The sequence below is a fragment of the Cavia porcellus genome, unplaced genomic scaffold, assembly GCF_034190915.1.
Source record: "Cavia porcellus strain 051 isolate PalLab524CR breed Dunkin Hartley unplaced genomic scaffold, mCavPor4.1 scaffold_26, whole genome shotgun sequence".
In the NCBI taxonomy this organism is placed as follows: domain Eukaryota; kingdom Metazoa; phylum Chordata; class Mammalia; order Rodentia; family Caviidae; genus Cavia; species Cavia porcellus.
In genome coordinates, this window is record NW_026947509.1 from 27,644,468 (window position 1) to 27,669,975 (window position 25,508).

The window sequence follows — 25,508 nt, forward strand, 5'->3', positions numbered from 1 at the left end:
ATATGGATGACACTGGAATTTTATAAATTGAGAATAAAACCAGAAACCTGATGCGATGTGCTGGGACTTCTATATTTGCATTTTTTTCCCTGTAGCCTTGAGTACCTGTGGTAGGCACGGCCAGTGTGATTTTTCCCAGTGGTTCTCAGCACTGCCACTGCTCCATCCAGAGCTAGTTAGAGGAAATCTAGGTGTGGGGAACAAGCCCAGGGCACTTGCCTATCCCTGCAGCCCACTCTGCCCCACAGCTGTCACTATCCAGGATGGACACTCAGACTTGGAAGGTGGCAGAGTTGTTGTAAAAGTTACCCTCTTTGGCTAGAGATTCTGTCAGCTTCTAGGCCGAGCACAAGTCCTAGGTTGTGAGGAGCAGGGGGCAGGGTACAGAGGCTCTGCAGGAAAGCCCGTGCTGGTGCCTGTGTGGTATGGGGGACCCTGGCACTGGGGCCTGGTCCCCACCTGAGACAGCTGTGCCTGTCCCTGGTGATGTGGCAGTTCTGGTCCTGAGCATCGTCCATGACGTAAAGTAATAGGAAGTCCCTTGTCCCCCAAGGGGATGGCCATGTTAAAGAAACTGAGAGGCCCTGCTACCCCAGAGTGGAAAGCAGTTATGTATAATCATGGAAAAGTGAGACAGGCCATCGAGGATGGGCAGAGTGTCTGGTCCAAAGCTGTCCCACTAGGCACCTGCTGCCTCCTGCCCCTTAGCCCATCCCTGAGGGTGGATTTCAGTCTGATTGCTCAGGAGGAAATTACAGGGGCACAGACAGGTCAGAAGAGGAGAGACCGAGAGGGCAGGGAGTACTGTTGTGGGATGGATACGCAGGCCTCTGGCTTGGCAAGGACACGGACAGGGTCTGCCCAGTCAGGTGGGGACCTGTGTAGTCTGGTCAGGACAGAAGGCCAAGGAGAGTCACGTCCAGATGGAGGGTCCATGAGCCTGTGTGGCCTCCTGGACTAGGTTTGGGGCCCATGATCCAAGGGGTCCTAGCTAGCACTCCGAGTCAGAGGCTGAGGCCCAGGGAGGACAGGCTCATGAGAGTGACCAGCAAACCCAAACTGGCCACTAAACCCAGAATTTCAGATGAGGCTCTTATGCCTTGGGGTAGGCAGATGATGTTAGCTCATGGGGCATGAGTGGGGGCAGCAGGAACAGCCCCTCACAGCCACCAGATGTCTGGCCTCGTGGACCCTGTGAGGTGGCCAGCAGAGGGAGCAGTTGCACGTGCAGGGTGAGCCTATTAGTGTTTAATGGGAGCACCCCAAGGGCACAGAGTGCCTGAGAAACGCCCTGAGGACAGAGGTGCTGGAGGGGAGCAGGTGTTCTAGCCTTAGAACATGGGCAGGCTGAAGAAGCCAGCTGGTTTAGCAAAGGGGTGTGGTATTAGAAATGTGGTATTAAAATTGTGTTGGTTGAGCGGTGGCTTCCTCCCATCTGGAGGAGGGCTCCCCGACCCTGGCTTTCTGTCTCTATCTATTTTCTTTATCTTCCCACTGTTCCCTGCTCCCTCTGGAACTCAGCTCTCGTGGACACGGCAAACTTGCTGTGACCCCAGAGAGGAAGCATGAGGCCACTGCTCCCGGAGTCTTGACTTAAGGACCTGGTGGCTGTGAGCCCAAGGCCCTGGCCTGCCTCATTCTTTCTGTCCACTGAAAAATGGGGTCAGCCCACTGCATACAGCACCATGAGATGGGGGGCCGTGTGATCTGAGGGGGCCACTAGTGAGAGCCTCAGGTTGCACTGTCCACACCACTCTCCCCCAGACTTCCTGCTTCATGGAACGATTCCATCAACCTTTCAGCTTTGGTCACCAGGAAGCTGAGCTGTATGTTTGGTTCAGAAACAGCACTTACTAGCTGACGAGATTCTTTCCCCCTTATCACTGTGCTTCAGAGAACCCCTACATTAGCCACAGACCCTCCTCGTGAAGCCCACCATCCATCCAGGCACTGAGTCACAGCTTCCACCTGCAGGGTACACTCACCTCGGTGTGGACTCCAAATGAGGTGTGGGAGTTGTCCAGTTGTCCCACACACTTGGGAGCCCACATGCCAGCACCCAGATTCCCTTCCTCCCTCCCTGCCCCAAGCCTAGGTGGAGATCCTGTCCCAAATCTGGCCTGACTGCTGGCTTCAGGTGACCCCAAGGGGGTGCCCCCCACAGGGCCCAAGCGAAGCCTGGCTTGGAGGCACACAGCATCTGCATCCATGCTGGGCAAATAGGGTGAAGGAGACTGAACTGGTCCCAGCATGAGCACTGCTCATCTGGAGAAAGCGGCATAGACAGGCAAGGAGTGGAAGCTGACAAACTGCAGACATGCCACTAGTGTGAAGGCATCCTCAGCCTTGTCCTGTATCCAGTGCGTGCTGTGCTCAGGACTCCTCTCAGCCTGGGTGGGACCTGCCGGTGTCCCCACTGCCCCATGTGGGTGAAGACATCACAGGAAGGACCAGAGTGTGGGGTTCCTTCATTCCCAACTTCAGAATGGTCTCTGGGAAACAGTAAAACCACATCTGAACCACAATCATTAAATTGGAGTGCACAGGAGAGCAGCTGAGTTGGGTCAGGGTGGGACAGAGTCTCCCGGGGGCTGCAGTGCAGGAAGCAAGTGCCCAGCCGATGAGGGGCCTGGAAGGTTTGCAGGGGCGTGAGGCCCCCTAGGTCAGGAGCTCCTCCTGTGGCTTCCCTGGCTCTGCCCATGGCTCCCACCTGCCACCCCTTCCAGGTATGGCTGCCCACCTGGCTGTCCACGGCCATGTGCCTCTCCTGGACCTCAGCTGGTGGCAGGTTTGTGGGGTGCATGGATAGGTGCTCAGCATTTGTCCTCAAGGAGCAAGAGAGAAAGGTGGGGCAGCCAGAGATCGGACACAGGTGAAGACAGAAATGATGCAGGCAGACAGCAGCAGGAAAAGGAACTTGCTCCCTGAGGCTGCCAGTTCCTTGACACAGCCCCTTGCAGGCTAAAGCCATCCCAAAGGGAGCCCCACTGGGGCCTGCACAGTCTCAAAGGGCCTGGGGTGAGGACTTCTCTGCGGAGGGCAAGGGAAGTCGGGCTCGATGGCTGGGGCCCTCACTGTGTCAGGGGACCCTGTGGAGGCCTGCACACCTTCTCTGGGAACAAGAAAGCACCTACTCACCCCATCTTGTCAGGATCCAAGCCAGCACCATGAAGATGGAGAGGATGAGGATGGAGATAGGATTCACCAGAGAGCCTGGCACTTGGGGAGCCTAGTAGTGACAGGTGGTCAGATGGGGTGAGTTGGGGACAGGAATCCCAGGATGGCTGTGACCATGGTGTTGCTGGCCATGTGGGTGGCCATGATGGCCTGTGCAGGGTGATGGACACGAGTGGGCCAGTAAGCTCTGTGAAACCTGGCCTGGCCTAGGGAGCACTCCCTTGAGGCCTCCAGAAGCCCTATGCTGGGCCCATGTGAACTGGCTCCCTTGTCTGTGGATGGGGTGTGAGGGCTGATGGGGTTCCTGCCCACAGCCTGGGCCTGAAATGGGAGAGAGAAAGTGTGACCAGAAGTGGAATGGGATGTGGTACCTGGGAGCAGGCAGGTAGCCCCAGGCCGTACCAGCGTGAAGCTGTTCTAGAGCTGTGTGGGCACCCATGCCACCGGCTACCTAGGGCAGGAAGGTGAGAGGGCGGCCAGTACCATCAGGATAGGATTATACAGCAGGCCCCCAGGAAGTCAGGCTCCTGCTCCCTAGAGATGGGTTCAGGGCTGTCACAGGGGCCATGGCAGCAAGCCAAGGCAGGGTCTGCTCTGGAAATGAGCTGTGCTTAGTAGGGTGCAGCCTGATAGAGAGACCTGGCACTGTCTCACAGGAGGCGCAGCCCCAGGGGAAGGCCAGTGTGGATGCCCAAGGGGTTGGGGTCTTGAAAAAGCTGAAGAAAGTAGGCGGGCCCTGCAGGCACTCTGGCCTGAGTGGCAACAGGGTGAGGCCTGGAGCTGAGGACAGCAGGAGAGTTTTGGGACTCAAGAGTCTTTGGTAGGCTCTGCGATGGCTGGGTGTGTGTTTTCCGAGCAGAGCACTGACAGGAGCTGGGAGTATGTGGCGGTGGGCTGTGTTGCCCCTGATTGTTCCATGAAGGCGCTGGGCACAGACCTATTTGGAACAAGGCCTTCGAAGAGGAGCCCAAGTAAGGCCATCAATGACAGTGCCCGACATGGGGTCGTGAACCGGACAAGCTCCCGAGGTGGGAGGCTGTGAAAGTCCTGGCTGCACTGCTGTTGGGCTCCCAAATGGATGCCTTTGGATGGGTGGCAGAGCCTGAGCTCTGGGGACCCCTGTGGAAGCCCTGACCTAGGATCTGAGTGATGAGTGCAGGAGCAGTCCCGCCCTGCTGCTCTGTACCCCTTATGCCTGTGGGGTCTGCTGACAGGCCAGGCACCATCAGCTTGTCCGTGGTCACCACCTGGCCAGCAGGGAGGGCCCTGTGCAAGTGCTGCACTTGTGGCCTTCCTGAGACATCCTTCCAAAAGGCTCCCTGGGGTTCCACACAAACATTGACCCTGGCAAGCCGAATGGGAAGAATGGGAGTGGATGGGATGGAAGCATGCAGGTTCCTTAGGAATGTAAGCACAGGATCTTTAACAAAAGACATAAATTGAAGACTGCTTCTTGACCAAGAAGATTTTATCTTCCCAAGGGGAAGATTGTGAGGACAAGATAAAGGTAAGGGCCTTGAAGGGGACACAGGGTGGGTCGTGACCTCTGCCATTTGGCTAGGAAGTGGAGGGGAAGTCAATCATGGCGAGCCCTGCCTTCATCCTCCTAGAGGTCACCTGGGAGCCAGGCTGGGAAGGATGTGGCTGGGTCCTGCCAGATTATGGTGCCTCCTGCTGGGGAGATGAAGTTACTACCTGTTGACACCATGAGAAACCACCACAGCCTCGGCCTGTCCCACCTGAACTGGGTCCCCCAGTGAAGCTCTGGAGCTTCCTGTCCAGTGTGCAGCCCCTGGTCATGCTGGCTTCCAGGAGAGGAGGGTCTCCATTTTCCCACCTTCCTCTCTCTGCCCACGTGACTACCAGGTGACACATTTTACACTCATCCCAGCCGGGAAGCCTGCTGCATTCAGGTAGCAAGTCCCATACATCAGAGCCTGGATATTTTCTTGGCACTACTGGGGATCGAGCCCACTGAGCACACTCCCCTCCCGGTTTTCAAGACAAGGTCTCACTATGTGGTCCAGGTTGGCTTCAAACATCTTAACATCCCAGGCTTCAGGTCCCTTGCCATGCTGGGCAGATCCTTCAGGCTTGCTGTCCCAATCCACATTAAAAAAAAAAAAATCGCTACTCTTGTGTATTTAATCTTCCTGGTAAGCCATACAGTCTGATGTTGGCATACATTTTACTGAGGAAGAAATTAGTAATTTACAAAAGCCAGGAATATGTATCTCTTTTTTTAACTTTTTGTTTTTTTTAATCGGTACCAGGGATCAAACTCACAACCGCTTGCTTGCAAGGTAGGTGCTTATGCCGCTGAGCTAAATCCCCAGCCCACAGGAATATGTATCTTGTTAAAGGTTATGTTAAGCTAGCTCAAGGTTTTGTTTTGTTTTTGTACTGGGAATCAAACTGAAGACCTTGTGTTTGCCAGACAGGCACTTGTGCCACTGAGCTATATCCCTGGCCAGCCCAAGGATTTAAGAATTTATTTTTTTTCATTTTTATTTTAGCCCAGAGTTTTAAACTTTACTTCATTAAATGATGATTATGAACCTACCTTATTTCCTTTTTTTTGGGTATCAAGGATTGATCAAACTCGACCTCACACTTGCCAGGCAGGTAATTATGCCACTAAGCTAAATCCCCAGTCCACCTCACTACTAGTACTGTTTCTACTACTACTACTTCCTCTCCTTGTCTTTTTGAGATGCAGTTCAGGCTGGCCTTGGGCTCACTTTGTAGCCCAGGCTGGTCTCAAACTTGCAGTGATCCACTTGCCTCAGCCTCCCAAGTGCTGGGATTACAGGAGTGTACTACACCTAGCTTCACCTCATTTCCTCTTAAGCCATCCTTGGACTTCTGAGATAAAAGCTTCCTGGTCAAGAAGCAGTCACCTTTAGTCTTTCATTTAAGATTTTTGAATTTATAGTCCTAAAAGATGTTTTACTTTATTTTTATTTTTTATTGTTTTCGTCAAGATTTTTAAAAGGGCTTTTCTCTAATTTGTAACATGAATAGGGACAGTTTCATCCATTTCTTAAGTGGTATAAATCAACTGATTCTGGGATCCAGACCTCTTTGAGGGAATCATTCTGATGTCTTTTTTAAATTCTTCCTCAATGAGTAGTCTTTTCAGAATTTTAATGCAACTAAAGATTTTTCTTAGAATAACTTTCCATTCCATTTAAATTTTAGATTTTTCTGTATTTTTTTAAAAAGTGCTCAATTATTTCTATGGTTATTTGTATCTCTCTTCTCATTCTTAAATTTATCTTTCATCTGACAAACTTGCTAGACTAAGTTTGAACTACGGGAAGAATTTTCATTGGTTAGAAACTGTTGCTGATTTCTGTATCTTTTCATTTAACACCTGTTTTGTGTCTTCTAATTATCTGCTCTGTGTTTCTTTATTCTAAATTACTGAAAGATTTTTTTCTATTTTGGTCAGAATGCCGGCATGATGTAAGTGGAGTCAGAGCACAAGTTTCGCCTGCTCAGATCTTCAGGAGATGGCACGTCAGGGCTGTGCCAGCCATCCTCACTGGCCCTGGTGCCGACCAATGCCCCATGTCCCAGAGCTCAAGTGGCTTCTAACTTGGCATGAGCGCAACCATGGTTCATGCTGGGCCTGCCACGCACCTGAGGTCACCAGGGCAGAGACTGTGGAGCTCTCTTCCCTGCTGCACCCTAGCCAGTTTCTAGGAACTCCTGGGCTCAGGAGATGCTCTTGCCTTGGCCTGCAGGGTGATGGGGCTCACAGACACACCTGTCCAGCCTCCCACTTGGCCTGTCCTGTTCATAGGCCAGAGTTCCTCTGCTGCCACTGTTCTGACCACCAGGGGCTGTGTGGTGCTCCTGTGGCCATTCTCTGTGCCCTACTGTCTCGCCGACCTCTGCAAGGGCACCTGGGTCAGTCCCATGTGTTAAGGACCCTCTTCCTCCATCTCCAGACCAAGCTATGTGCCTGTGGGCAGGGCTGGGTGCAGCCTGCCCTGCCGTTCCAGGTCTGTCTGTTTGGACAGCGTTGGAAGCAGGCATGGAAGTTTAATCTCTGGCCTGTGACAGTGGCCTCAGAGTCAGTGCAAACCCCATATATCTGCCCAGCGACTCAGTGGGCACCTGGTGGTGCATGGCGCCTCTTGTGACAGACAGGCAGCCCCTCAAATGCCTGCAATGCAGGGGGCAAACAAGATGCTGACACTGGCTGGGTTTTAACAGCTTCAAGTCTGACCTGAAGTTGCCAAGGCCCCGTGTCTGTCGGTGGAGCTCTGGACTTCTGGAAGCAGATGAGACTTTGGTGGCCATGCAACCTGGGAAGATTCAAGGCCCTGGAGACGCCCATGGCTCCTGTGCTGAACGCAGCCCCCGGGATCTCGTAGGCACCAGCCTGAGCTTTGCTCTCTTCAGAGCACAGGCCATGCACTGGCTGCAGCCCTATCGCATGCTGCGGGGGAGCCAGGAAGGCTGGAGCCACAGCAGGGCCTGGTATGCGGCCTCTGCTGCTCATGCTCAGGGCGGCAGGGTGGGGCGGATTCTCCACACTGGACTGGGAGCTGTGCAGCCCCACTGACCCTCACCCCAGGTTTCTGTTTTTAATGCCTACACTTTTTTTTTGTTTGTTGTTACCAGGGATCAAACTCACAACCTCACACTTGCCAAGCGGGCACTTATGCTGCTGCTGAGCTAAATCCCAGCCCCTACCTGTACTTTTTTTGGTGTTTATCACTTTTGCATGATCAGCAGCTGAAGAGCCGCTCGCACCTGCACCCCAGGACCTGTGGACCCCCCACCCCACACAGCCCCTGAAGCACACCTGGATGCCGTGATACTAATGTTGGGGCCATGACTTCACTTAGATCAGGGACAGCCAGTGGGGGAAGCACGTTCCCCCATGGCACTTGTCAGGGATCCCATGCAAGCTGCAACGGCATCACACACACAAGCTACCATCAGTGCCTTTTATTGCCGTGGAGCTGTGACTGCTGAGTAACGATGTCAGGAGCAACAGGTAGATTAAAAAATGGTGGCCAGGAAGTTCTTGGGACTCAGAACCTGACGAAGGTGGCATCGATTTGCCGCACGGATGGCAGTGCCAGCATGACCTTGCGCCGGTACTGTGGGTCCCGCTGCAGGGGGTTGTGTTCCAGGTACACGGTCTCCAGGCTGCGGGCACCCTTCAGCTCATCCAAGTCGCTCCAGCTCTCCAGGAGGTTGTCGTTCATCTGGGGACACAGGGAGCCGTGAGAGGGTGGCTTTGACCCTGTGTGCTCTGCCGGGACCTGACCCCAAGGTGCAGGTCATTGTGAGTCTCCTGTTCTGGATGCCCAGCTTCTTGGCAGTGTGAATGTGGGGGCAGCGGGCACAGAACTGTCATACTGGGCCGGGCCAGGCCTCCCTCCAAGCACAGGGACCCATGTCCTCCTCCAAACCGGCTCAGTGCTGCTGTGAGGCCAGGACTGTGCCTTGACTGACACAGGTCACAGCTGCCCCAGTGGTTCCTGGGGACACTCCACTTCTGGGTCTTCTTCATGCAGTGACACCCAGTGTGGGGACACAGGACTGTGAAGGGGTGGAATCTTGTTTTTTATGGTGTTGGGGGCTGAACCCAGGGCCTTTGCACCGCTACATCCCAAACCCATTTCTATTTTTGAGACGGGTCTTATCAATTTGGCCAGCGTAGGCTGGAACCTGTGATCCTACTGCCTCAGCCTTGAAGGGTGCAGGGATTACAGGTGTTTGGCACCTGTACAGGTCTGTCCTCCCAGCAAGGGGGTGCAGGGTTAGAGAGGCAGGCTCACAGCCCAGGCAACCCAGAAGGACATGGGCCACATTATCCAGTCGGCACATGCAGATCCTGTGCTGGGATAAGCTACTGTAGTAACAGCCCAGAGCACAGGTGACACCAATGTGACAGGATTGCTGGGCTGGGGAGGACTGTGGCACATGGGTGGCAGCCACTCAGCTCTTAGCCACATGCCTATCATCAGCCAATCTCACCTAGCTACAGCCAGCACCCACATCTATCCACCATCCATCACTTGTCTACCATTTGTCCATCCATCCATCACATATCTCCCACCCATTGATCCATCACGTATCTCCCACCCATCGATTCATCCAAATATCCATCTATCCTCTAACAACCAACCAATCTGTTATCATCTACGGCCATCACCTATTACCAGCCTCTCATCTATCAATCAGCCAACCTATCACTCAGGGATACCATCGATCTACCCAGGCTCTGTCTCTGTCTCCCTGAGTCAAAGTGAGGGCAGGAGTTCAAGCACAGAGCAATCAAACCTGACTGCTGAGAAGCGGGAGTAAGAAAGAGACAGCAGGACCCTGGATCTGAATGTCTCCACTGGTGAAGTGACAGTCACAGCCCTGGAAGATGGCAGGGAGGCCCCCTGGTGGCTGAGCAGGTGGACCTGACAGGAGGACTCGAGATGGGTGGGAGGACAGCCAGCCCAACTTATTGAAGGGCACTATCACAGCTGAGGACAGGGACAAGGATGGGGTAGCATGGGGCAGTGCTCGTACTGACCTCCTGGGGAAGAAAGGGACAGACACAAATGTGCCAGGCAGGAGACCACTGAGACAGGGACTGGGGGAATGAGAAGGGGAACAGGCTGGGGTGGGAGGGGCAGGAAGAAGTTCAGGGAAGTAATTCCCACACGTTTTCCGTGTCTGCTTAAAACTGTAAGTGCACAGACCCAAAGAACTCAGTGAACGTTCGACATGAAAGAAGACAAACCACATTGTGGCATATTCTATTCAAGTTTCAAAAACCAAACCAAATCAAAGTTTATTAAAAAGAATATTTAAAGGCTGGGAATATAGCTCAGTGGCACAAGCACCTGCCTGGCAAGTGCAAGGTCGCAGAGATTCCTGGTACCAAAAATAAATAAATAAAATAAAATAAAAATAAAATTAAAAAGCAGCCGTATTTTATTTTATAAAAATAAAATTAAAAAGCTGGGTGTGGTGGCACACACCTGTAACCCCAGCACTCAGGAGGGTGAGGCAGGAGGATCAGTGTGAGTTTGACACCAGCCTGGGTTACAAAGTGAGCTCAAGGCCAGCCGCCAGAGTTATATAAGAATGACTGCAGACTTCTCAACAAACATGCAAACCAGAGGACAATGGAGAAAGACTGCCAAAATGCTTTAAACAGCTACCCACACCGGATTGCATATCCATCATGGCATCCTTCAAAAATAAAGGGAAATGGAAATGTTTTTTTAGGCAGCTCAGAGCTGAGGAACTGGTTTACAGTATACTGCATAACAAAAACCATTAATATTCTTCAGGTGGCAGGGAAATACCAAGTGGGATGGTATCTATGAAAACCAATGAGTAACACTGTTAACAGTGAGCTGAATTTGTTCTCAGGCTGCTTTACGTGAGCATTCACACGACTCTTCCTCTGCCCTCTCTGTGCACTCCCCTTGCCTGCGCCTGGCTCTTCAGTGTCACTCCTGGCAGGCGGCCACCCCTCCCTCCTGACTCACAGCGCTGGTCCCCCCAACCTGTGCACCTCTGCCACCAGTCCCTATTCCAGTTCTACTCAGACCCCTGACAGGAGCCTCTAACCAGTATGCCTAGTGCAGAGCAGGCTGCCTATGTTCCAGGGAAGCTGGGATGAGCATGGACTTAGCATGACTCTCACATCAGTCACGTGAGCCCGGGGACAATGTTCAGTGTGCATGTCATTAGGCACCAGGTGCGTAACCCGCACTGCACCTGTGCTGGGGGAAATGAGAACTCTCAGTAGATTCTGAGCACTGAGGACTTCGAGCCTGCAGTTGTTCTGCACCCCTAGCAGCAGCTGCAAAGGCCTCCCCTCCTTGGGTGGGCTTTCTGTGTACCACTGAGCTACACCCCACTGCAAAGGCCTCTTCTCAGGCCCTGACTCTCGTTCCACTGGCTCTGTGGTTCTACGCTCAGAGCCATGTTACAACCCTGGAGATGAGCATGAGGCAGGTTCCCAGATAGCTGTGCCTACGGAAAGCACCCAGAGTCTTTCTAGGTCTAAGGAGACAGTGCAGGGCATTCCCCATGTTCCTGTGGAATCTGTCCCAGTGCATACCCCAGTTCTGGGCTGTGGTGTGCCGACTGCAGTCCTGACCCAGTACCCAGGGTTGCAGATCCTGCTGTGTGGCTTGTACAGAGGAGCAAGGGCACAGGAACACACAGGTACCCCAAACACCTCAAACCTCATATGCTTCTCCTGTTGCACCATTGCTCACAGGATTGGGGGCCTCGTGTCAACAGGACCCCTTTAGCTAAAGCACCACTGATTCCAAGGGATGGAACTTACCCAGAACTCCTGCAGCTCTGTTAGATGGCTGATATTTTCGATCTTTTTTATTCTATTTGATGCAATGTCCAACATCGTGAGTTTGTTCTAGAAGAAGAAAATAAGAATTCTCCTGGATTACCACTGTTTACCCATGATCACGTTACCACGCAGTATGAAGTGCTTGAGCCCAGGGCTGCAGGACAAGCCAGCCTCTGTTCCCAGTGTTATAAGTGTGGGAACTGCACTAAGTACTTACCACAAGGAGATACATGATGGCACTGTGTCACCATCTAGGTGAGGTTCCTCTCCTCATTTGGGCTGAGGAGCCCGGGGCTTAGGCAGAGGAGGGAAGAGAGGTGGTGCCTAGTCCTGAGCCACCCTGACAGAGGCCTCAGTCTGGGCTGAGTCCACAGGAGTGAATCTAGGAGGACAGGGTGCTGGGGAAAGGCTACAGTGAGCTCCACAGGGACCACAGTGATGGGCATGAGGGACAATGGCTGGTCACTGAAGGCCATGTCCTGGGCAGGTCGAGTGCCTGCTGTGGGGACAGTGCATGCCTAACAGGACATATAACTTTATGATCTTTTCCTACAAAGATACAGGTCAGATGCCTCCAACACACTTCAGACAGGAAGCCTGGGAGTTGCTTCAAGGTTTACAGTTTCGAGATTTAACACGGATAATTTCATCTGCCAAGGAAATTACATCTGCCAAAGCTCCCATTGCTTGCCCTGTGTAACTAATCATCAGCAAGGTTTTATAAACTCGAAAGGAATCCCCCAGCCAATGCACTCTACACTTCTGAGGGTCCCTGTTTTCTATTTTCTCCTGCATTCCAGGCATTCCCATTTCAAGTCTTCCCCAGTTTTAAGGGGAAGTTTACAAAATCCCAGAGAAGTAAAAATGAAACCCACAGACATGCACAATGCCCAGCCAATGGCTCCAAGATTCAAGCGCTCTATGGCAATAGCCTCCACACCCACACTGTACCCAGCACAGGGCACAGGTGCTGTGGGCACTGACTAGGACACAGATGGCTACAAGTGTGAGGGCCGCCAGACTGGGCAAGCTAGATCGCCATGATGTGTCCCGTGGAGCTGGGCACAGGCACACTGCTGAGCCAGGTCCTTCAAGCCACCCCCTCACTGCCTGCCACCTCAGCTCACATGAGCAATGCTACCAGGTGCCAGCAGTTGAAGGGCCTCAGTGCCAAAAGAGCTTGAAAACTGCAGAGCAGGGACCATGGGGAGCCCAAAAACAGCATGTGACAGCAGGGCTGGGACAGACTACTTCGCAGCACTCTGCCCGACTATGATTGTTCCCCTGTCCCACCCCATACAGGCTGGAAGTAGGTAAGGCAGGTGTGCTCTGAACACAGGCAGATCTGAGACTGGGGAGGTGCAAGGCGAAGGTACAGCAGTGGGCATGTGCTGAGGGCAGCACTGGCGATCAGGCCTGGAGCCTGACCTCTAAGTTTAGCGCTCACACTCCCTCTACAGTCTTTAGGAGTTAGACCTGTATGAAAGCTCATCTAAAGGCAAACCAGTTAACTACTTAAAAACATGAAAAGAAACAGGGCAGGAGTGGCATCCTATACCACCAAGCAGCACACAGTTGGGCCAGTTCGTGTTCTGCACCCACAGGAAGGGACATGGGCAGAGATAGTTGGATGTGGGTCACATGTCACAGGACCTGGGGGAGTGCACCTGCCATGTGGGGATATCACTTCTTCCTCTCACCACAAAAATACGTTTTCAGTCAAGAAATGACACTTGGAAGACAGTGAAGTACACACTTGATTCCTGGTAGGAGAAACTCCAGAGGAAGCACTGTCACACTCGAGTATTACGATGACATCTAATGCAATGCTTTGTTTTCTGTTTTGTTTCAGAGGCCCAGGAAGGACCTGGTGTGTGCCCACTATAGTAGTGTAGCAGCAACCAGCAGACTCTGCCCTGAGGTTTCTCTCTTTTGCCTGGGGGCCTTCTCTGCATGCTGAACCCCACTGTGGGGGTGCTGCCTTCAGGAGTGTTGAGCTCCTGGGGAGGAGCTGCCTGTGCACCCCCACCAGTCCCACCATTGCTGCAATGCGGCACCCTACTCCAGCCACAGCTGCCAGGGTTGCAGTCCACGCCGCACCATATGGTGGACAAAATGACCAAACTTCCCACATGCAAATCTAACCTTCCTCAGTCTTCCATAGATGTTGGTAAAATGAAATTCAGATTATGGCTCCTCTTCCAGAGCGGTATCACTAATGGCAACCCAGCCCCAGGGCTGAGGCATAAAGGGTGAAGGAGCCTGAATCGAGATAGAAATGCTTTGTCCATGGTGACAAAAAGTGACCCATCTGGTTACCTTTGTTGGCAATCAAACAAAACAGACAAAAACCAAAAAACCAAAACCAAAAACAAAAATCCCCCAGTAAAACCGAATGAGAAAAAGTACTTTATTTGTCTTAAACCCTACACTGAGTAAGAGCAGGCCGAAGTAGAGGCTGCAGTGGGGAAGGAGCTCTGGACCCCACTGGAGCACTAGGCCAGGGAGTGATGAGGCAGATGAGGCCTCAAGCTCCAATAAAGGGGGCAGAGTAGGAAGTTCATGGCTAGAAGCTGGGGATGGCTGAAAGGCCAGCTACTGTCGTGTGGGATAGGCAGGGTTTCCCAAACCTTCTTGAAGGCCCAAAGTACATGACGGGTAAGCAGGGCACCCTGCTCAGGGAGCAGCCATGCAGCATGGCTTGTGCCTACACACACCCCACACTGCCCTGAGATACTGCTCGCGTAGGGGTCCACCTACGGCCAGCCGGGGGAGTTCTGGCACCCTCACCACCCTGCAGTCTTACATTGTTTTCCAGGCCCTCAATGACCTCGATGCCATTGTGGCTGAGGTAGAGCTCCCGCAGGTTCACCAGGCTCTGTAGACCCTCGATCTTCGTCAGCCGGTTGCTCTGCAAGAGGGGAGCCATGTGTCAGGGCCACAGAGAGGGAGGAACAGATGGCACTCGAGAGTTGGGGCTTCTGACTACCCCAAGGAGCCCAAAAACAGGGCTTTCGTCTAGAATCTACCAGAGCAGGGCATGTGCAAACAAGGGGATCGAACTTCCAAGTTTGCTTTAATACAATCATCCATGTACTGCTTTTGTTTCTACAAGACAGGGTCCTGCTATGCAGTTCAGGCTGGCCTTGAACTATGCAGCCTGGCCTAGGCTTAAACTCATGGTCAGCCTCCTGAGGGCTGGGATAACAGGCATGTAACACCATGGTTGGCTTAATTTAATAATTCTAAAATGTCAAAATTACTGAATATTTTGAAATAAATTTTCATTTCTGTGGGATATACTGCATCTTAAATTAGACCTTAATAACTTCTTTCTCAAATCAGTCTGTGAAATACTAGATTCGCAGAGGGTGAAAGGGACTTCCTGTGTCCACGGCCCTATGGGTGGCTGCGGGACTCGCCACGCCAGGCTGTCCCCAGGGCACTGCCACGTGTCCCCTCAGAGGTCTCTGTCCTACATTAGAGGGGAACACTGAACTCAAGCAGCCAGTGCCTGTGCACCATGGCTGATGGGGTCAGGCGACTCACCTTACTGGGAGAACAAACACGACCCCAAACGTGAAATTTTAAAAGACAGAGTTATAAACAACTGTACAGAAAAGAATGGAATTCTGGTTGTGCATAATGTGTGGATGCTGATGTTTCTACCACTCACTGACAGTGGGACAACAGGGCCTCGGGGACCCTGTGTAGGATGGGACTGTGCTTAGGCATGGTGGCTTTGGGGCAGGGGCTGAGGTCAATACCTGCATACTGAGAACAGTCAGGTTGGTGAGGGCATCCAAATTCTGAAGCTTAGTAATTTTGTTTTTCCCCAGAAACAAACTCTGAAGATTGGTTAAAGTGTCGATATTTTCAATTGCCTGTGAAAAGGACGGAAGAGCCATCAGGATGGTGGTCAGTGGCTGAGCCAGGTATAGGGAGGATGCTGGACCAGGAGCTGTCTGCATTTGACCTCTGGGATTCTAGGCAACTTCGTGACCTGCTCCAGGCGTTTGCACTGTCCTCCCACCTGGAAGTACAGCATGGAAGACAGGAAGTGGGTAGAGGGCCTAAAGCTCAGCTACCCAGACTTCTAGTTTTCTAGGCTCTGGAGTTCTAGGAAACCTGTTTAAAAACCCCTAGACTAGCAGGTTTCCCACATCCCTTACTGAGGTGGCATGTCCGTCCACGTCACCAGGCACAGTATGTAAAGCTGGGCACTCCCCATGGCCGAGGCCTCTGTAGAGTGGGACGTTAGGAGCCCTGTCAGGGCCGTATGACCTGGAAGCTGGAGGACCCTGGGCCGGGGCCCTCGCCCTATGGCCTCTCTGCGTGGCCATCGTGGGGGCTCTACATGGCCTTGTCAGTGCCTTCCCCAGGGCAGTCAGTCACGGTGTGTTGACTTGCCCGAGTTTCCCTCCTGCTCTTGGAGCAAGCTGATGCTTCACAGACAAAACCACTGACCAGGATGCTCACAAGCAGTGGGTCAGCCAGTGAAGGGAGTGTAGCCATCCCATACATGGTGACAGGACAGGGCACCCTTCAGAGCCACAGCTGTGCTTGGGTGTGACAGCCTCCTGAGATGTTCTGCAGTGAGAAACTTGGCGAGGCTGGCGTTGGGCTCCCTCTCCAGCTGGGACTGTGTTGCTTCACTGTTAGTCAATGAGACCTCCATCTGTGAACTTCCAGAGACTCTGCAGGACCCAGCAGGTTGGCTCAGCGTGCTACGCTTCCTGACCCCAAATGGAGGGTGTGATGTGCTCAGAAATCCCTGCCCCAGCTGCTAAACAAGGCTGAGGAGTGTAGCAGCAGCAGCAGCAGCGTGAGCATACTGTAGAGGTCAGCTGTGGATGCACAGGGTCTTCTGGCTGACAGCCCTCATGCTGCCCTGGAGGACCTCCTTCAGATCTTGTCTGGCAGGCCCAGCCAGTGACAGGCCTTCTGGGACCTCTCCAGCAGATGCCAGCAACTGTGCAGTGGTCATGAGTCAATCACGATGGACTCAATCTCACTTCTCTGGAAGCTTGAGGTGCAGGGTCCGGGCTGGTGGGCTCATCGCAGCAGAGAATAGCTAAGGACAGCTGGAGGCTGAGGCAGGACTTGGATGGGGAGCAACAGAAATCTATGCATGGTGCACAGGGAAGACTTTGCTACAGGGTACACATTCTTGACACTAACTTCTGAGTAACATTTTTTTCTTAAAAATTATTTCCTTGTTCCCAAAATACCACGGCATCACAAGACAAACCAGCCAGGCACAAGGCTGCCAATCACACCTACCCGGATGCGGTTGGATCCCAGCTCCAGCATCTGCAGTTGATGTAAGTTACTTAAGTTCTCAATTTTACTGATTTTATTGTTGACCAAGAAGAGTTTTTTCAGCTGAGTCAATTTGTCAATCCCTTCAATGTTTCTCAGCAGATTAAAAGAAATATCTAGAATCCTAGAACAAGCAAAACATTTAAAAAAAAAATGGACATGAATTGTAAAGGCAGTCTCCCGTCTTAGTAGCCATGGTCACTGTGTGGTATCTGACCATTCCCTGACCCTGCTGGCTCACACCCATGCTGTCAGACGAACTGACACTGTGGGGAACCTGGAGAGTCCCAGGGTAGATTGCAGGCTCCTAGGACTGTATTTGGGGACAGAAACCAGGTTTCTTTCATGCCTGTGTCTATGGTAGGACCTCGAACCACGAGTGGGCACAGGAGGCACAAGACATACTGAATTAACAACACAACAGCTGACCGTGGTAGCACATGTCTGGAATCCAGCTACTGCAGATTCAAGGCCACCCTGGGCAACTTCAAGCTGTTGCTCAGTGTGGAGCATTTGCCCAGCATGTGTAAGGCCTTGGGGTCATCCCACTACAGTGCCCAAGGGGGAAAAAAAAATCAAGAAAAGAGGAACATTAATCCAAATTATCTATTCTTCTTTGGTAGTGTGGGGATTAAACACAGGGTCTCACATACACTGGATAAGCATCCTAGCACTCGTACATCCCCAGCGTTTTTTTTTTTTTTTTTTTGAGCCACATGCCCAGCTCTTCTTATTTTGTATTTTGAGACAGGTTCTCACTAAATCAGTAAGCTGTCCACACTAGACTTGAATTTATGGTTCTCCTGCCTCAGTGTTCCAGAGCAGAGATTATGTGGATGCACCACCATACCTGCTCTCAGACCTAGGAAATTTTTAAATTTTGTCTTACAATAAGGGCTGCTTAAACTGCTCATGACCTGAACTTGCAATGTTTTTGCCTCAGCCTTCTAAGTAGCTGGGATTACAGGAGTTTGTCACCACATCTGGCTTCTTGCTGATTTTGCTACCACCTAGCAAATATACAAGTGGGGCTGTAAGGTGATAGAACCTAGCTGGAAGCCCTGCTTCAGCCTTTATGGACTGTCCAGCAACCAGAGGGCATGCAGGAAGTTGCCATGAATATGCCACCTCTGAGAACCTGGCATGGCACAAGATCCTGCAACAGGGTGGACTTCAGGATGGCCCAAGCCAGAAGAGGGGGCTTCGGGGAGTCTGGCCACCCACCACCCAGTTGTCTGCTCTGGTCTCCCCACTCACTCCAACTCAGTTAGTGCCTCCAGGTTCTCGATCTTTTTTATCTGGTTATCGTAGAGATCCAGCTCTCGGAGGCTTTGCAGTTCCTCTAGGTTCTCGATGCACTTAATTAAGTTCTGACGGAGGCAGAGAGTCTGGGGACAGGAAAAAGATTGTTGGCATGGACTGCGGACGGCATAGGGCTGGTCTTCCCATAGGGAGGATGTTTTCATTCAACCAGTTTCCTAGAATGCACTAGCCTTTTAGAGTCAGCCAGGGGCAAAGGCACACACAGCTGGAGTTGCCCTGTCCCACTCGAGGATAGGCAGAGGCCCTCAGGGAGGACCTGCGAGGATGGGGAGCAGCTGGGCAGAGCTGGAGGGTGCCATGTCCTGGCAGAACTCAAGAACCGCTGTGGACTCCATGCAGAGCCAGCTGCAGAGGCCGGCACTACATATCCAGCTGAGCGCCAGCCTGGTGCTCAGCCCTGAGGCTGCCGAGCTCCCACCACATCCCAGACAGACAGAGATGCACAGCAGGGTCTCCACAGACCAGTGCCTCATACAGGACGAGGACAAGGGCTGTGCACAGTCCCTAAGTTACCTTGTGTGCAAGCACAGAGGCCCTCTCACCTTCACTTTCTTCAGCACCTCAAAGCCTTCGATTTTCCCAATGCGATAGTGATTCAGATCCACATCCTGAAAACCACAGGAGACAAATGCTAAGGGTCCTTCCCTGGAGCAAGTGTCACAGAGGACTACAGCGGTGGAGTGGGAGAAGCAAAGGGCACGTGGTTCAACCAAGCCACTTGACACTAAGAAGTGCCAGTGTCGCAGAGAGAGCTGGCAGGAGCACTTTGGCTTTTTGTATAAATGGTTTTAACAGCTTCTCCTCGCCTTCCACTCCCTGAGCACAAAAGTATACCCAGCTCCACCAACAGGCACTGTTCTGTGACCAGCAGTGCTCACTGTAGGCTCAGGAGAGGATCCCAGCAAGGCACTGTCCAGCCCCCAGCCACTTGCTACGTACATGTAATTCTTTAGGGCTGGAAATGGGAGGGCCCAGGACACACACCATGATATGGACCCATGCATGTGATCTGTGAGCCAAACGTACTGCACTTGCCTTCCAGTCCCCATGGAATTTCAATCACTGAGATTGAAAAGAGCAAGCAGACCCAACCAAAGGACGCTTGGACAACCTCTCTAGTGAACTCAATAATCTGTCACCTTCATAAAAGACAATCTGGTGATGAACCCTGAGGCTGGGCAAAGCAGGTGACATTACCTCTGCATCCCGGTCCAGGCAAATGGTTTCCATGTCCACTGCCAGCTCATGTTCCTCTGAAAAAAGGATGCAAAAGAAAGCTCATTCAAACTCTTGGCAGAAGGTAGCAGACACAGGTTTGAGATGTTTGGCTGACAGCGCCCACCCAGCATGACTCGACCAGGGTGGTGCTTTTAGCACCCCGAGCTTCCTGAATCAGTAATGGGCAAAGGTTTCTACACATCCATCCATGCCTCTGAGCTGCACAGGGAGGTACAGCTTGACACTGCTGGCAGCAAGGAGGCTGCCACCACATGGTAAGCTCAGTCCCTGCTGGAAAGGGCACTTTGGGGCTGCTGCCTGCCCTCCTCATCCTTCCCCACCTTGTCCAAGGTGATAAATCAGGCCAAGGCATGCAGATGGTGCTAGGCATAGAATAGCACACGTGCTAGGATGGGCCTCTCACTGCTTGGAAAGAGGTGCAGCATCTACAAATGTTTTTCTCTGCAAAAGCAAAATAAAATGAAGCACAGCTCAACAGATAAGATCAAAGAGCCTTGATGAATAATTTAAGCACATTTAAGCAACTGGAAGACTGGTGAACTAGTTTCAGCCTGCGAGTGGGTGGCCTCGCCACCAAGAGCAGCTTCCTCCAAGTGGTGGAGGGGCTGAGTGTGGCACCCACTGGCAGAGCCTCCCTCTCATCTCACCTGAGCCCAGTTCACCAGAAGGAAGGGAGACAGACAGCTGCTAGCTGCAGTCCACTCAGCAAGGCTGGCCCGTCCCCTTCCTGAGATGCCAGCGTAACCCAGAGCAAAGTTACTGACCCAGAATACCCTTCCAAATGCACCATGATCACATTTTAAAAATAACTTAGGGAAAATAAGTAGTGGGTAACAGTAAATATGTTTGAATTTGTTTTGTTTAAAGATAAAATGGGGCGGGTATGGTGGTGCATGCCTATAATCCCAGCACTGAGAGGCTGTGTTTGAGGCCAGCCTGGACTAAAAATAAAAAGTGAGTTCAAGGCCAGCCTGAACTGTACAGCAACACTCTGTCTCAAAAAGATGCCCTCTCCCCACAAAAAGATAAAGTAAGTACAGGCAAGAGCCAGTCCAGTTTCTCATACATCAGGAATGCAAGTGCTCTGAGAACCTCCAATAGGAGGCATCTAGAGAACAAAGCCTAGCCACTCAGGCACGCAGGGCTGTGGCTGCTCTGCAGCCAGCACCCTCAGGAAAGCATGGAGACTCTTGTCCCAGCCACAGTGTGGCAATGCTCCAGAGCACTGCTCCCTGGCGGGGAAGGAAACCCTGAACCAGCCCCTCCAAAAGTCCCCAATGTACCCCAGATGCCTGAGGTCTCAGCACAAATCCAAGTCTGACTGTGAGGACGGCAGAGATGAAAGCACCCATGGCCTTTACCCACCCCCGGCACTGCCAGAACACCAACTCTAAAGTTCAAGTTAATGTGAAGGGTACATCCCTGCAGCTTTTGCTTTAAAATTTGGTTGCCATAGTTACCAATCATCCTTGCTGGCATAGGAAGCACAGTGCTATTTTTAAAGTTAGCTTTTTAAAATGAACTTATTTTTATAAGGGTAATGCATAAAACCAAGTATCTGAAAAATTCATACATTGTGTACAAATCTGAAAAATGCAGAAGGCAGAGGTCTCTCTCAAGCTGTAGACTTTCTTCTTTCTGATGTGCTCATGAGGACTGAGCCCCAGGTCTCATGCATGCTATGCTGCCTAGCAAGTACGCTACCACTGAGCTGCGTTCCTAGGCCTTTTCAATTTTGAGATCAGGTCTCATTAAATGCCCCAGGTTGTGATTCTCCTGCCTCAGCCTCCTGAATAGCTGGAATTAAGGTATACATCATTGTGCCTAACTTTCCTTTTTTCCTTTTAGTGGGTTAAAAACTACATATTCATATTTTTTTTAACTAAAAATAAGATTTTAACATGTATGACTGCTTAGAAACTTCCTTTTCTTCATCTTACCTGGTGGTTTTTTTTTTTTTTTTTTTTTGGATACCAGAGATCAAACTCATGAACTCTGCTTACCAGGCAGGCACTTAAGCCACTGAATTAAGTCCCTGGCCCAGAAACTTGCTGTTTAAAAACAAACAAACAAATCCCCTAATCATCTTTCTCAGGTATCTCTGTGTTCCTATGATTCCTCTCATTCTTTTTCAGGTACATTTTGCCCCCAAGGCTGGTTATGAACTTATAATTCTTCTGTTTCAGCCTCAGAATGCTGGGCTTACAGGTACCCATCTGGCTTGAAAACTGATTCTCTAAGCAAACAAACAAAAAGCCGTGGGTCATCAATGTAGAAGATGAAACACTACCATAGGGGCTATTTGGCTATTTCTACATAAACAGGTCTTAAACGACACACTTGGAAAGCTGAGCTACAGGCCACAGAATGGCAAAGCAGGATGAGCAATGACTGCTGGAAGACACTAAGATTACCCTCCTGCAGCAGCACAAAGAGGCACTACCACCAGATGTCCTGTTGATTTCAGCTCTTTCCTTCTGAGTGCAAAGCTGAAGACCTGTTTTCTGGTTCCAGCCCAGATGACACACTTGTGCCAACGTGACCAGCAGTGCTACTTGCCTTCAGTGGAATTGGGCAAAACTGGACTCCTCTAGAAAGTGCCATGAGCATGTCCTCGGGGAGGTCCTGATGAGGGGCTGTGCTACCACAGCTCAGCCCCCCAAGGGCCACTGAGGAGCAAGGTGGCCCTTTCTGGGACTGACACAGTATCCTCGCCCCCACCTGGAACACTACCCTCTGGGCAGGGTGAAGGTTCTTGACACCCGAAACCTTCTGGGTCCTCCTTACCCTGCTCTACTCCATCCTTCAGGCTCTGCTCGCTGAGATCTGCCACGATGCCACCAATATGCTTCTTCCCCTCCTCATCGCCTGACTCTTCAGACTCGACCCGCCTGTCAACTGAACCCACACATGTCAGTAAGAAGGCCGCCTCCTTTGTGTGATGCTCTGAGGAACACACAACAGACTATGCACAGCCGTGAGTCAGCAAGACTTTGCTCAGAAATGGTGGTCAGATTCAGTACATGAACATCTGAGTCTCCTGTGTCCCAGCACCACCTGAAGCACAGAGTGGCAGGGATAACTGGGGGGTAGAGCACAGAGGCTGCGTGGACATTTAGGTGACACACTGTCCCCATCCTCAGCAGGCTGGTGGAGAACTGCCAGGTATTCTGAAAGCTCTGGGATGGTCTGTGACCACAGGTGTCAGGGGGCACCATGTGGTATGGGGCCTCCTGGGCCACTCTCCAGTCTGGCCTGGCATCTACCTCAGAGGGGACAAAGTGATCTTCCCGCCACATACCTTCATCCACGCTCCACTATCCATTTGGCCAAGAAAACCAGCCAAGTTCACAGGCCCATGTTCTGAAAGAAATCAAGACTAACTCAAATCAGACTGTGGGCAGGAAGGAGCTTAATGAAAAAGAAGAAGGTGCCAATGCCCCACAAGAAGGTTACTGATGTCAAAGGTCACTGGACACAGTGTTATAAAGTTTTCCAAAGGCTGGTAAAGAAATATTTGAGTTAATGAATAAGGCAGTACTATGTGTGGGAGGCTGGTAAAAATTCTTTAGCAAACTGTTAAGTAGGGGCTGGGGATTTAGCTTAGTAGTACAACGCTTGTCTAGCAAGCAGGAAGCCCTGGATTCAGTCTTTAGCACCAAAAACAAAACGAAACAAAACAAAACTTGTTAGATAATGATCCTGTTTCATAATTTTTGGTGACATCTTTGGAAGTCTCTCTGGAGGGCTAGAGACACTAACATATTACATGGAGTTATCCACTGCCATGGAAATGTTTTTCTTCTGATTATGGCTTAGCTATAAGGAGGTGTGCCCTGAGAGGAAGAAGTTCCACAGGGCTTTGTGTGTCTTGTTCTGCTTAGCAAAACACACCCAGGAAAGAGCTTTGGATAAAATAAATCCTTCTAAAACCCATCTCCAAAATCTCCAAGTCTTTTCCTTCTTTCCTGACCTGGCTTGGTTACTTATTACCTGAGGTCCACATTCTTCCTTTGCCTATTCACTGGGCCTCTTTTGCTCAGTTTAATTTATTCTCCCAGCACCAGAGAATTTGATTTGATTCTAAAGCTAAATCTTATTGTTTCCAAAAATATTTCTGAAATGCCAATGGCTCTCCTGAGTTCGCATCTTGCCTTTAGAGACGCAGCTCTAGTGAGTAACTTTCTTTTCCAAGCCTCAGTCTTCTCATCCATAGAAGGACACTACTAGTGTCCATACCTCAGAAAGCAACTGTTAGGATTAAGTCAGAAAAGGCACAGGGGCACTCAGCATGTGCCTGGCACACAGGACAATTTGGTAAATGAGTTACACCAGGCACAAGTTTCTGTCATGGAGGTTCTGGGAGCACATGTTCCTAGCCTGGGCCTGAGCACTCCACAGGCGAGGGAGGATGGGCAGCTGGAGTGCAACCTGCACTTCTGTCCCGTGGGCACACAGGGTCTGGACCACATGACAACAGATCAGCATGTAAGAGGGTATCTGCAGAGCTCTGGATATAATGGGATGGCAAAGAAGGCAAATAAAGTTACCACAGAAGAGGCAACGTCTGAGTTAAGGTATTGGCAGTGGGAACAGAGGTGGTTTTGAAGGTCTGGAGCCACTGAAACAGTAGAAGTGTCAGATCTGGTAATGACATGTGTAGGAGTAGAAGAAAAAAAGCTTGCTTTGTGTTTGCCCTTTATCAAGAAATGGAAACAGCTGAAGGATTTGCTGGGGAGTGGAGGAAGAGGGGATAGGAAGAGGCATTTCCTTGTTTTAAAAGATGCAAGGATATCAAAGTTCAGGACCCTGTGAAGACCCCTGTTGGGTCTTCCCTGGCCACTGGCAAGCCTCACTGGCCACTCATCATATGATTGTCACTCTTCAAAAACTCTCCACTAAACCCTTTGCTTGTGACTGGGTTTCCTTTATCTGCAATGATATTTGATTACACTCTCCCACGCCCCCACCTTTCCCAAACTGGGTTGACAGCTAGTGATTCATTAAAGTCCAGCACAGAGCCACCAGCAGTCCCCCATGGCACCCAACCACTGCTTCTGCACCCTCTCTCCTAGCTCCACATCCTTCTTCCCAGAATTTTTCACAGGAGACAGTAACTACTATTCTGGAGGGTTATACCACTTAACCGCGGGAGCCAAAGACATTTAAGACTCAAAAGACACTACAGACTCCCACTGGGGACAGGCATGTGTACACAAGTCTTTACATGCATGCAATAAATACGCATATATGTAGATAAACACATGCAAATACACATACATGTATATGTAAACACACATACAAGTATATAATACAGTAATTCCATCAAGTGGAAGAGGAGTAAGCCAGTTGAACTGAGTCTTTTTGGGACTATAACCTGGCAATCAGGCACCGCCTTGTATAACTCGATCCCCAGAGCTCCTGGTCATCCCTGCGCCACAACCCATTCGCTTTCCACAGCGGACCCTTCTCTGCCCCCGCCACGTGAATAAGCAGCAGACTCTGCAGGTCTCTGCGCCAGGAGCCTCAGTTTCCCCGCGAGTTGACACAAGGTCGCCCGCTCCCTATCTGTCAATCTCCGGCGTTCTAGGCTAGGCTCCAGCAGCGCCAAGAGACCGTCGGCCCCCGCCCCCGGCTGGCTCCAGCAGCGTCCTCCCCTCCCCAGTCGCCTAGTTGCTGCCGCCCACTGGGCGAGGTCCACGGGTCCGAACCGCCCCCGCTCCGCCGAGCCCAGAGGGCAGCTGTCAGGGCTGGGCCGCCGTGATCGGAGGCAGGACACTGAGGTCCTCCTGGGCAAAGGGCCGTGCGCGCCCGCTTCCCCCATTCGCCGTTTCTGGACACCCGCAGGGGCCGCTTACCCTCCATCATCTCCTGCGACTGTTGCTGCCCCGCGCCGCGCTCCGCCGCCATATTGGCTGCTCTTTCCCTTTCCGGAATCTGTCGCCTCAGGACCCTTAGCCAATCGGAGCTCCCGGCTCTGAGTCAGTCAGCCAATGGAGCCCGGCTCAGAGGGGGCCGACGCGCCTGTGCAGAAGCAGCGCCTCACGGAAGTCGTAGTTCCCTAAGAGGCCCGGCCCCGCCTGGCCCCGCCCCGCCC

General features: G+C 51.6%; 1 protein-coding gene across 4 annotated transcripts; it reads right to left on the reverse strand.

Moving 5' to 3' along the window:
* Positions 1 to 8,127: 8,127 nt before the first annotated feature.
* Positions 8,128 to 25,459, reverse strand: Ppp1r7 (protein phosphatase 1 regulatory subunit 7). Of its 4 annotated transcripts, none has more exons than XM_003474560.5 (10): positions 25,270 to 25,458; positions 22,199 to 22,309; positions 19,370 to 19,425; positions 18,715 to 18,780; positions 18,107 to 18,237; positions 16,811 to 16,973; positions 15,295 to 15,411; positions 14,334 to 14,438; positions 11,507 to 11,593; positions 8,128 to 8,405 (listed from the first exon to the last, which is right to left on the reverse strand). In XM_003474560.5, the coding sequence occupies exons 1-10, from the start codon at positions 25,319 to 25,321 to the stop codon at positions 8,229 to 8,231; spliced, it is 1,065 nt and encodes a 354-aa protein (XP_003474608.2). In that variant the 5' UTR covers positions 25,322 to 25,458; the 3' UTR covers positions 8,128 to 8,228. The 4 variants fall into 4 exon arrangements, with proteins under 4 accessions (XP_003474608.2, XP_013013130.1, XP_005005742.1 ...); XM_013157676.3 differs by lacking the exon at positions 25,270 to 25,458 and adding an exon at positions 22,713 to 22,735; XM_005005684.4 differs by lacking the exon at positions 8,128 to 8,405 and adding an exon at positions 9,955 to 10,395 and having other exon boundaries at positions 25,270 to 25,459.
* Between the last annotated feature and the right edge of the window lie 49 nt (positions 25,460 to 25,508).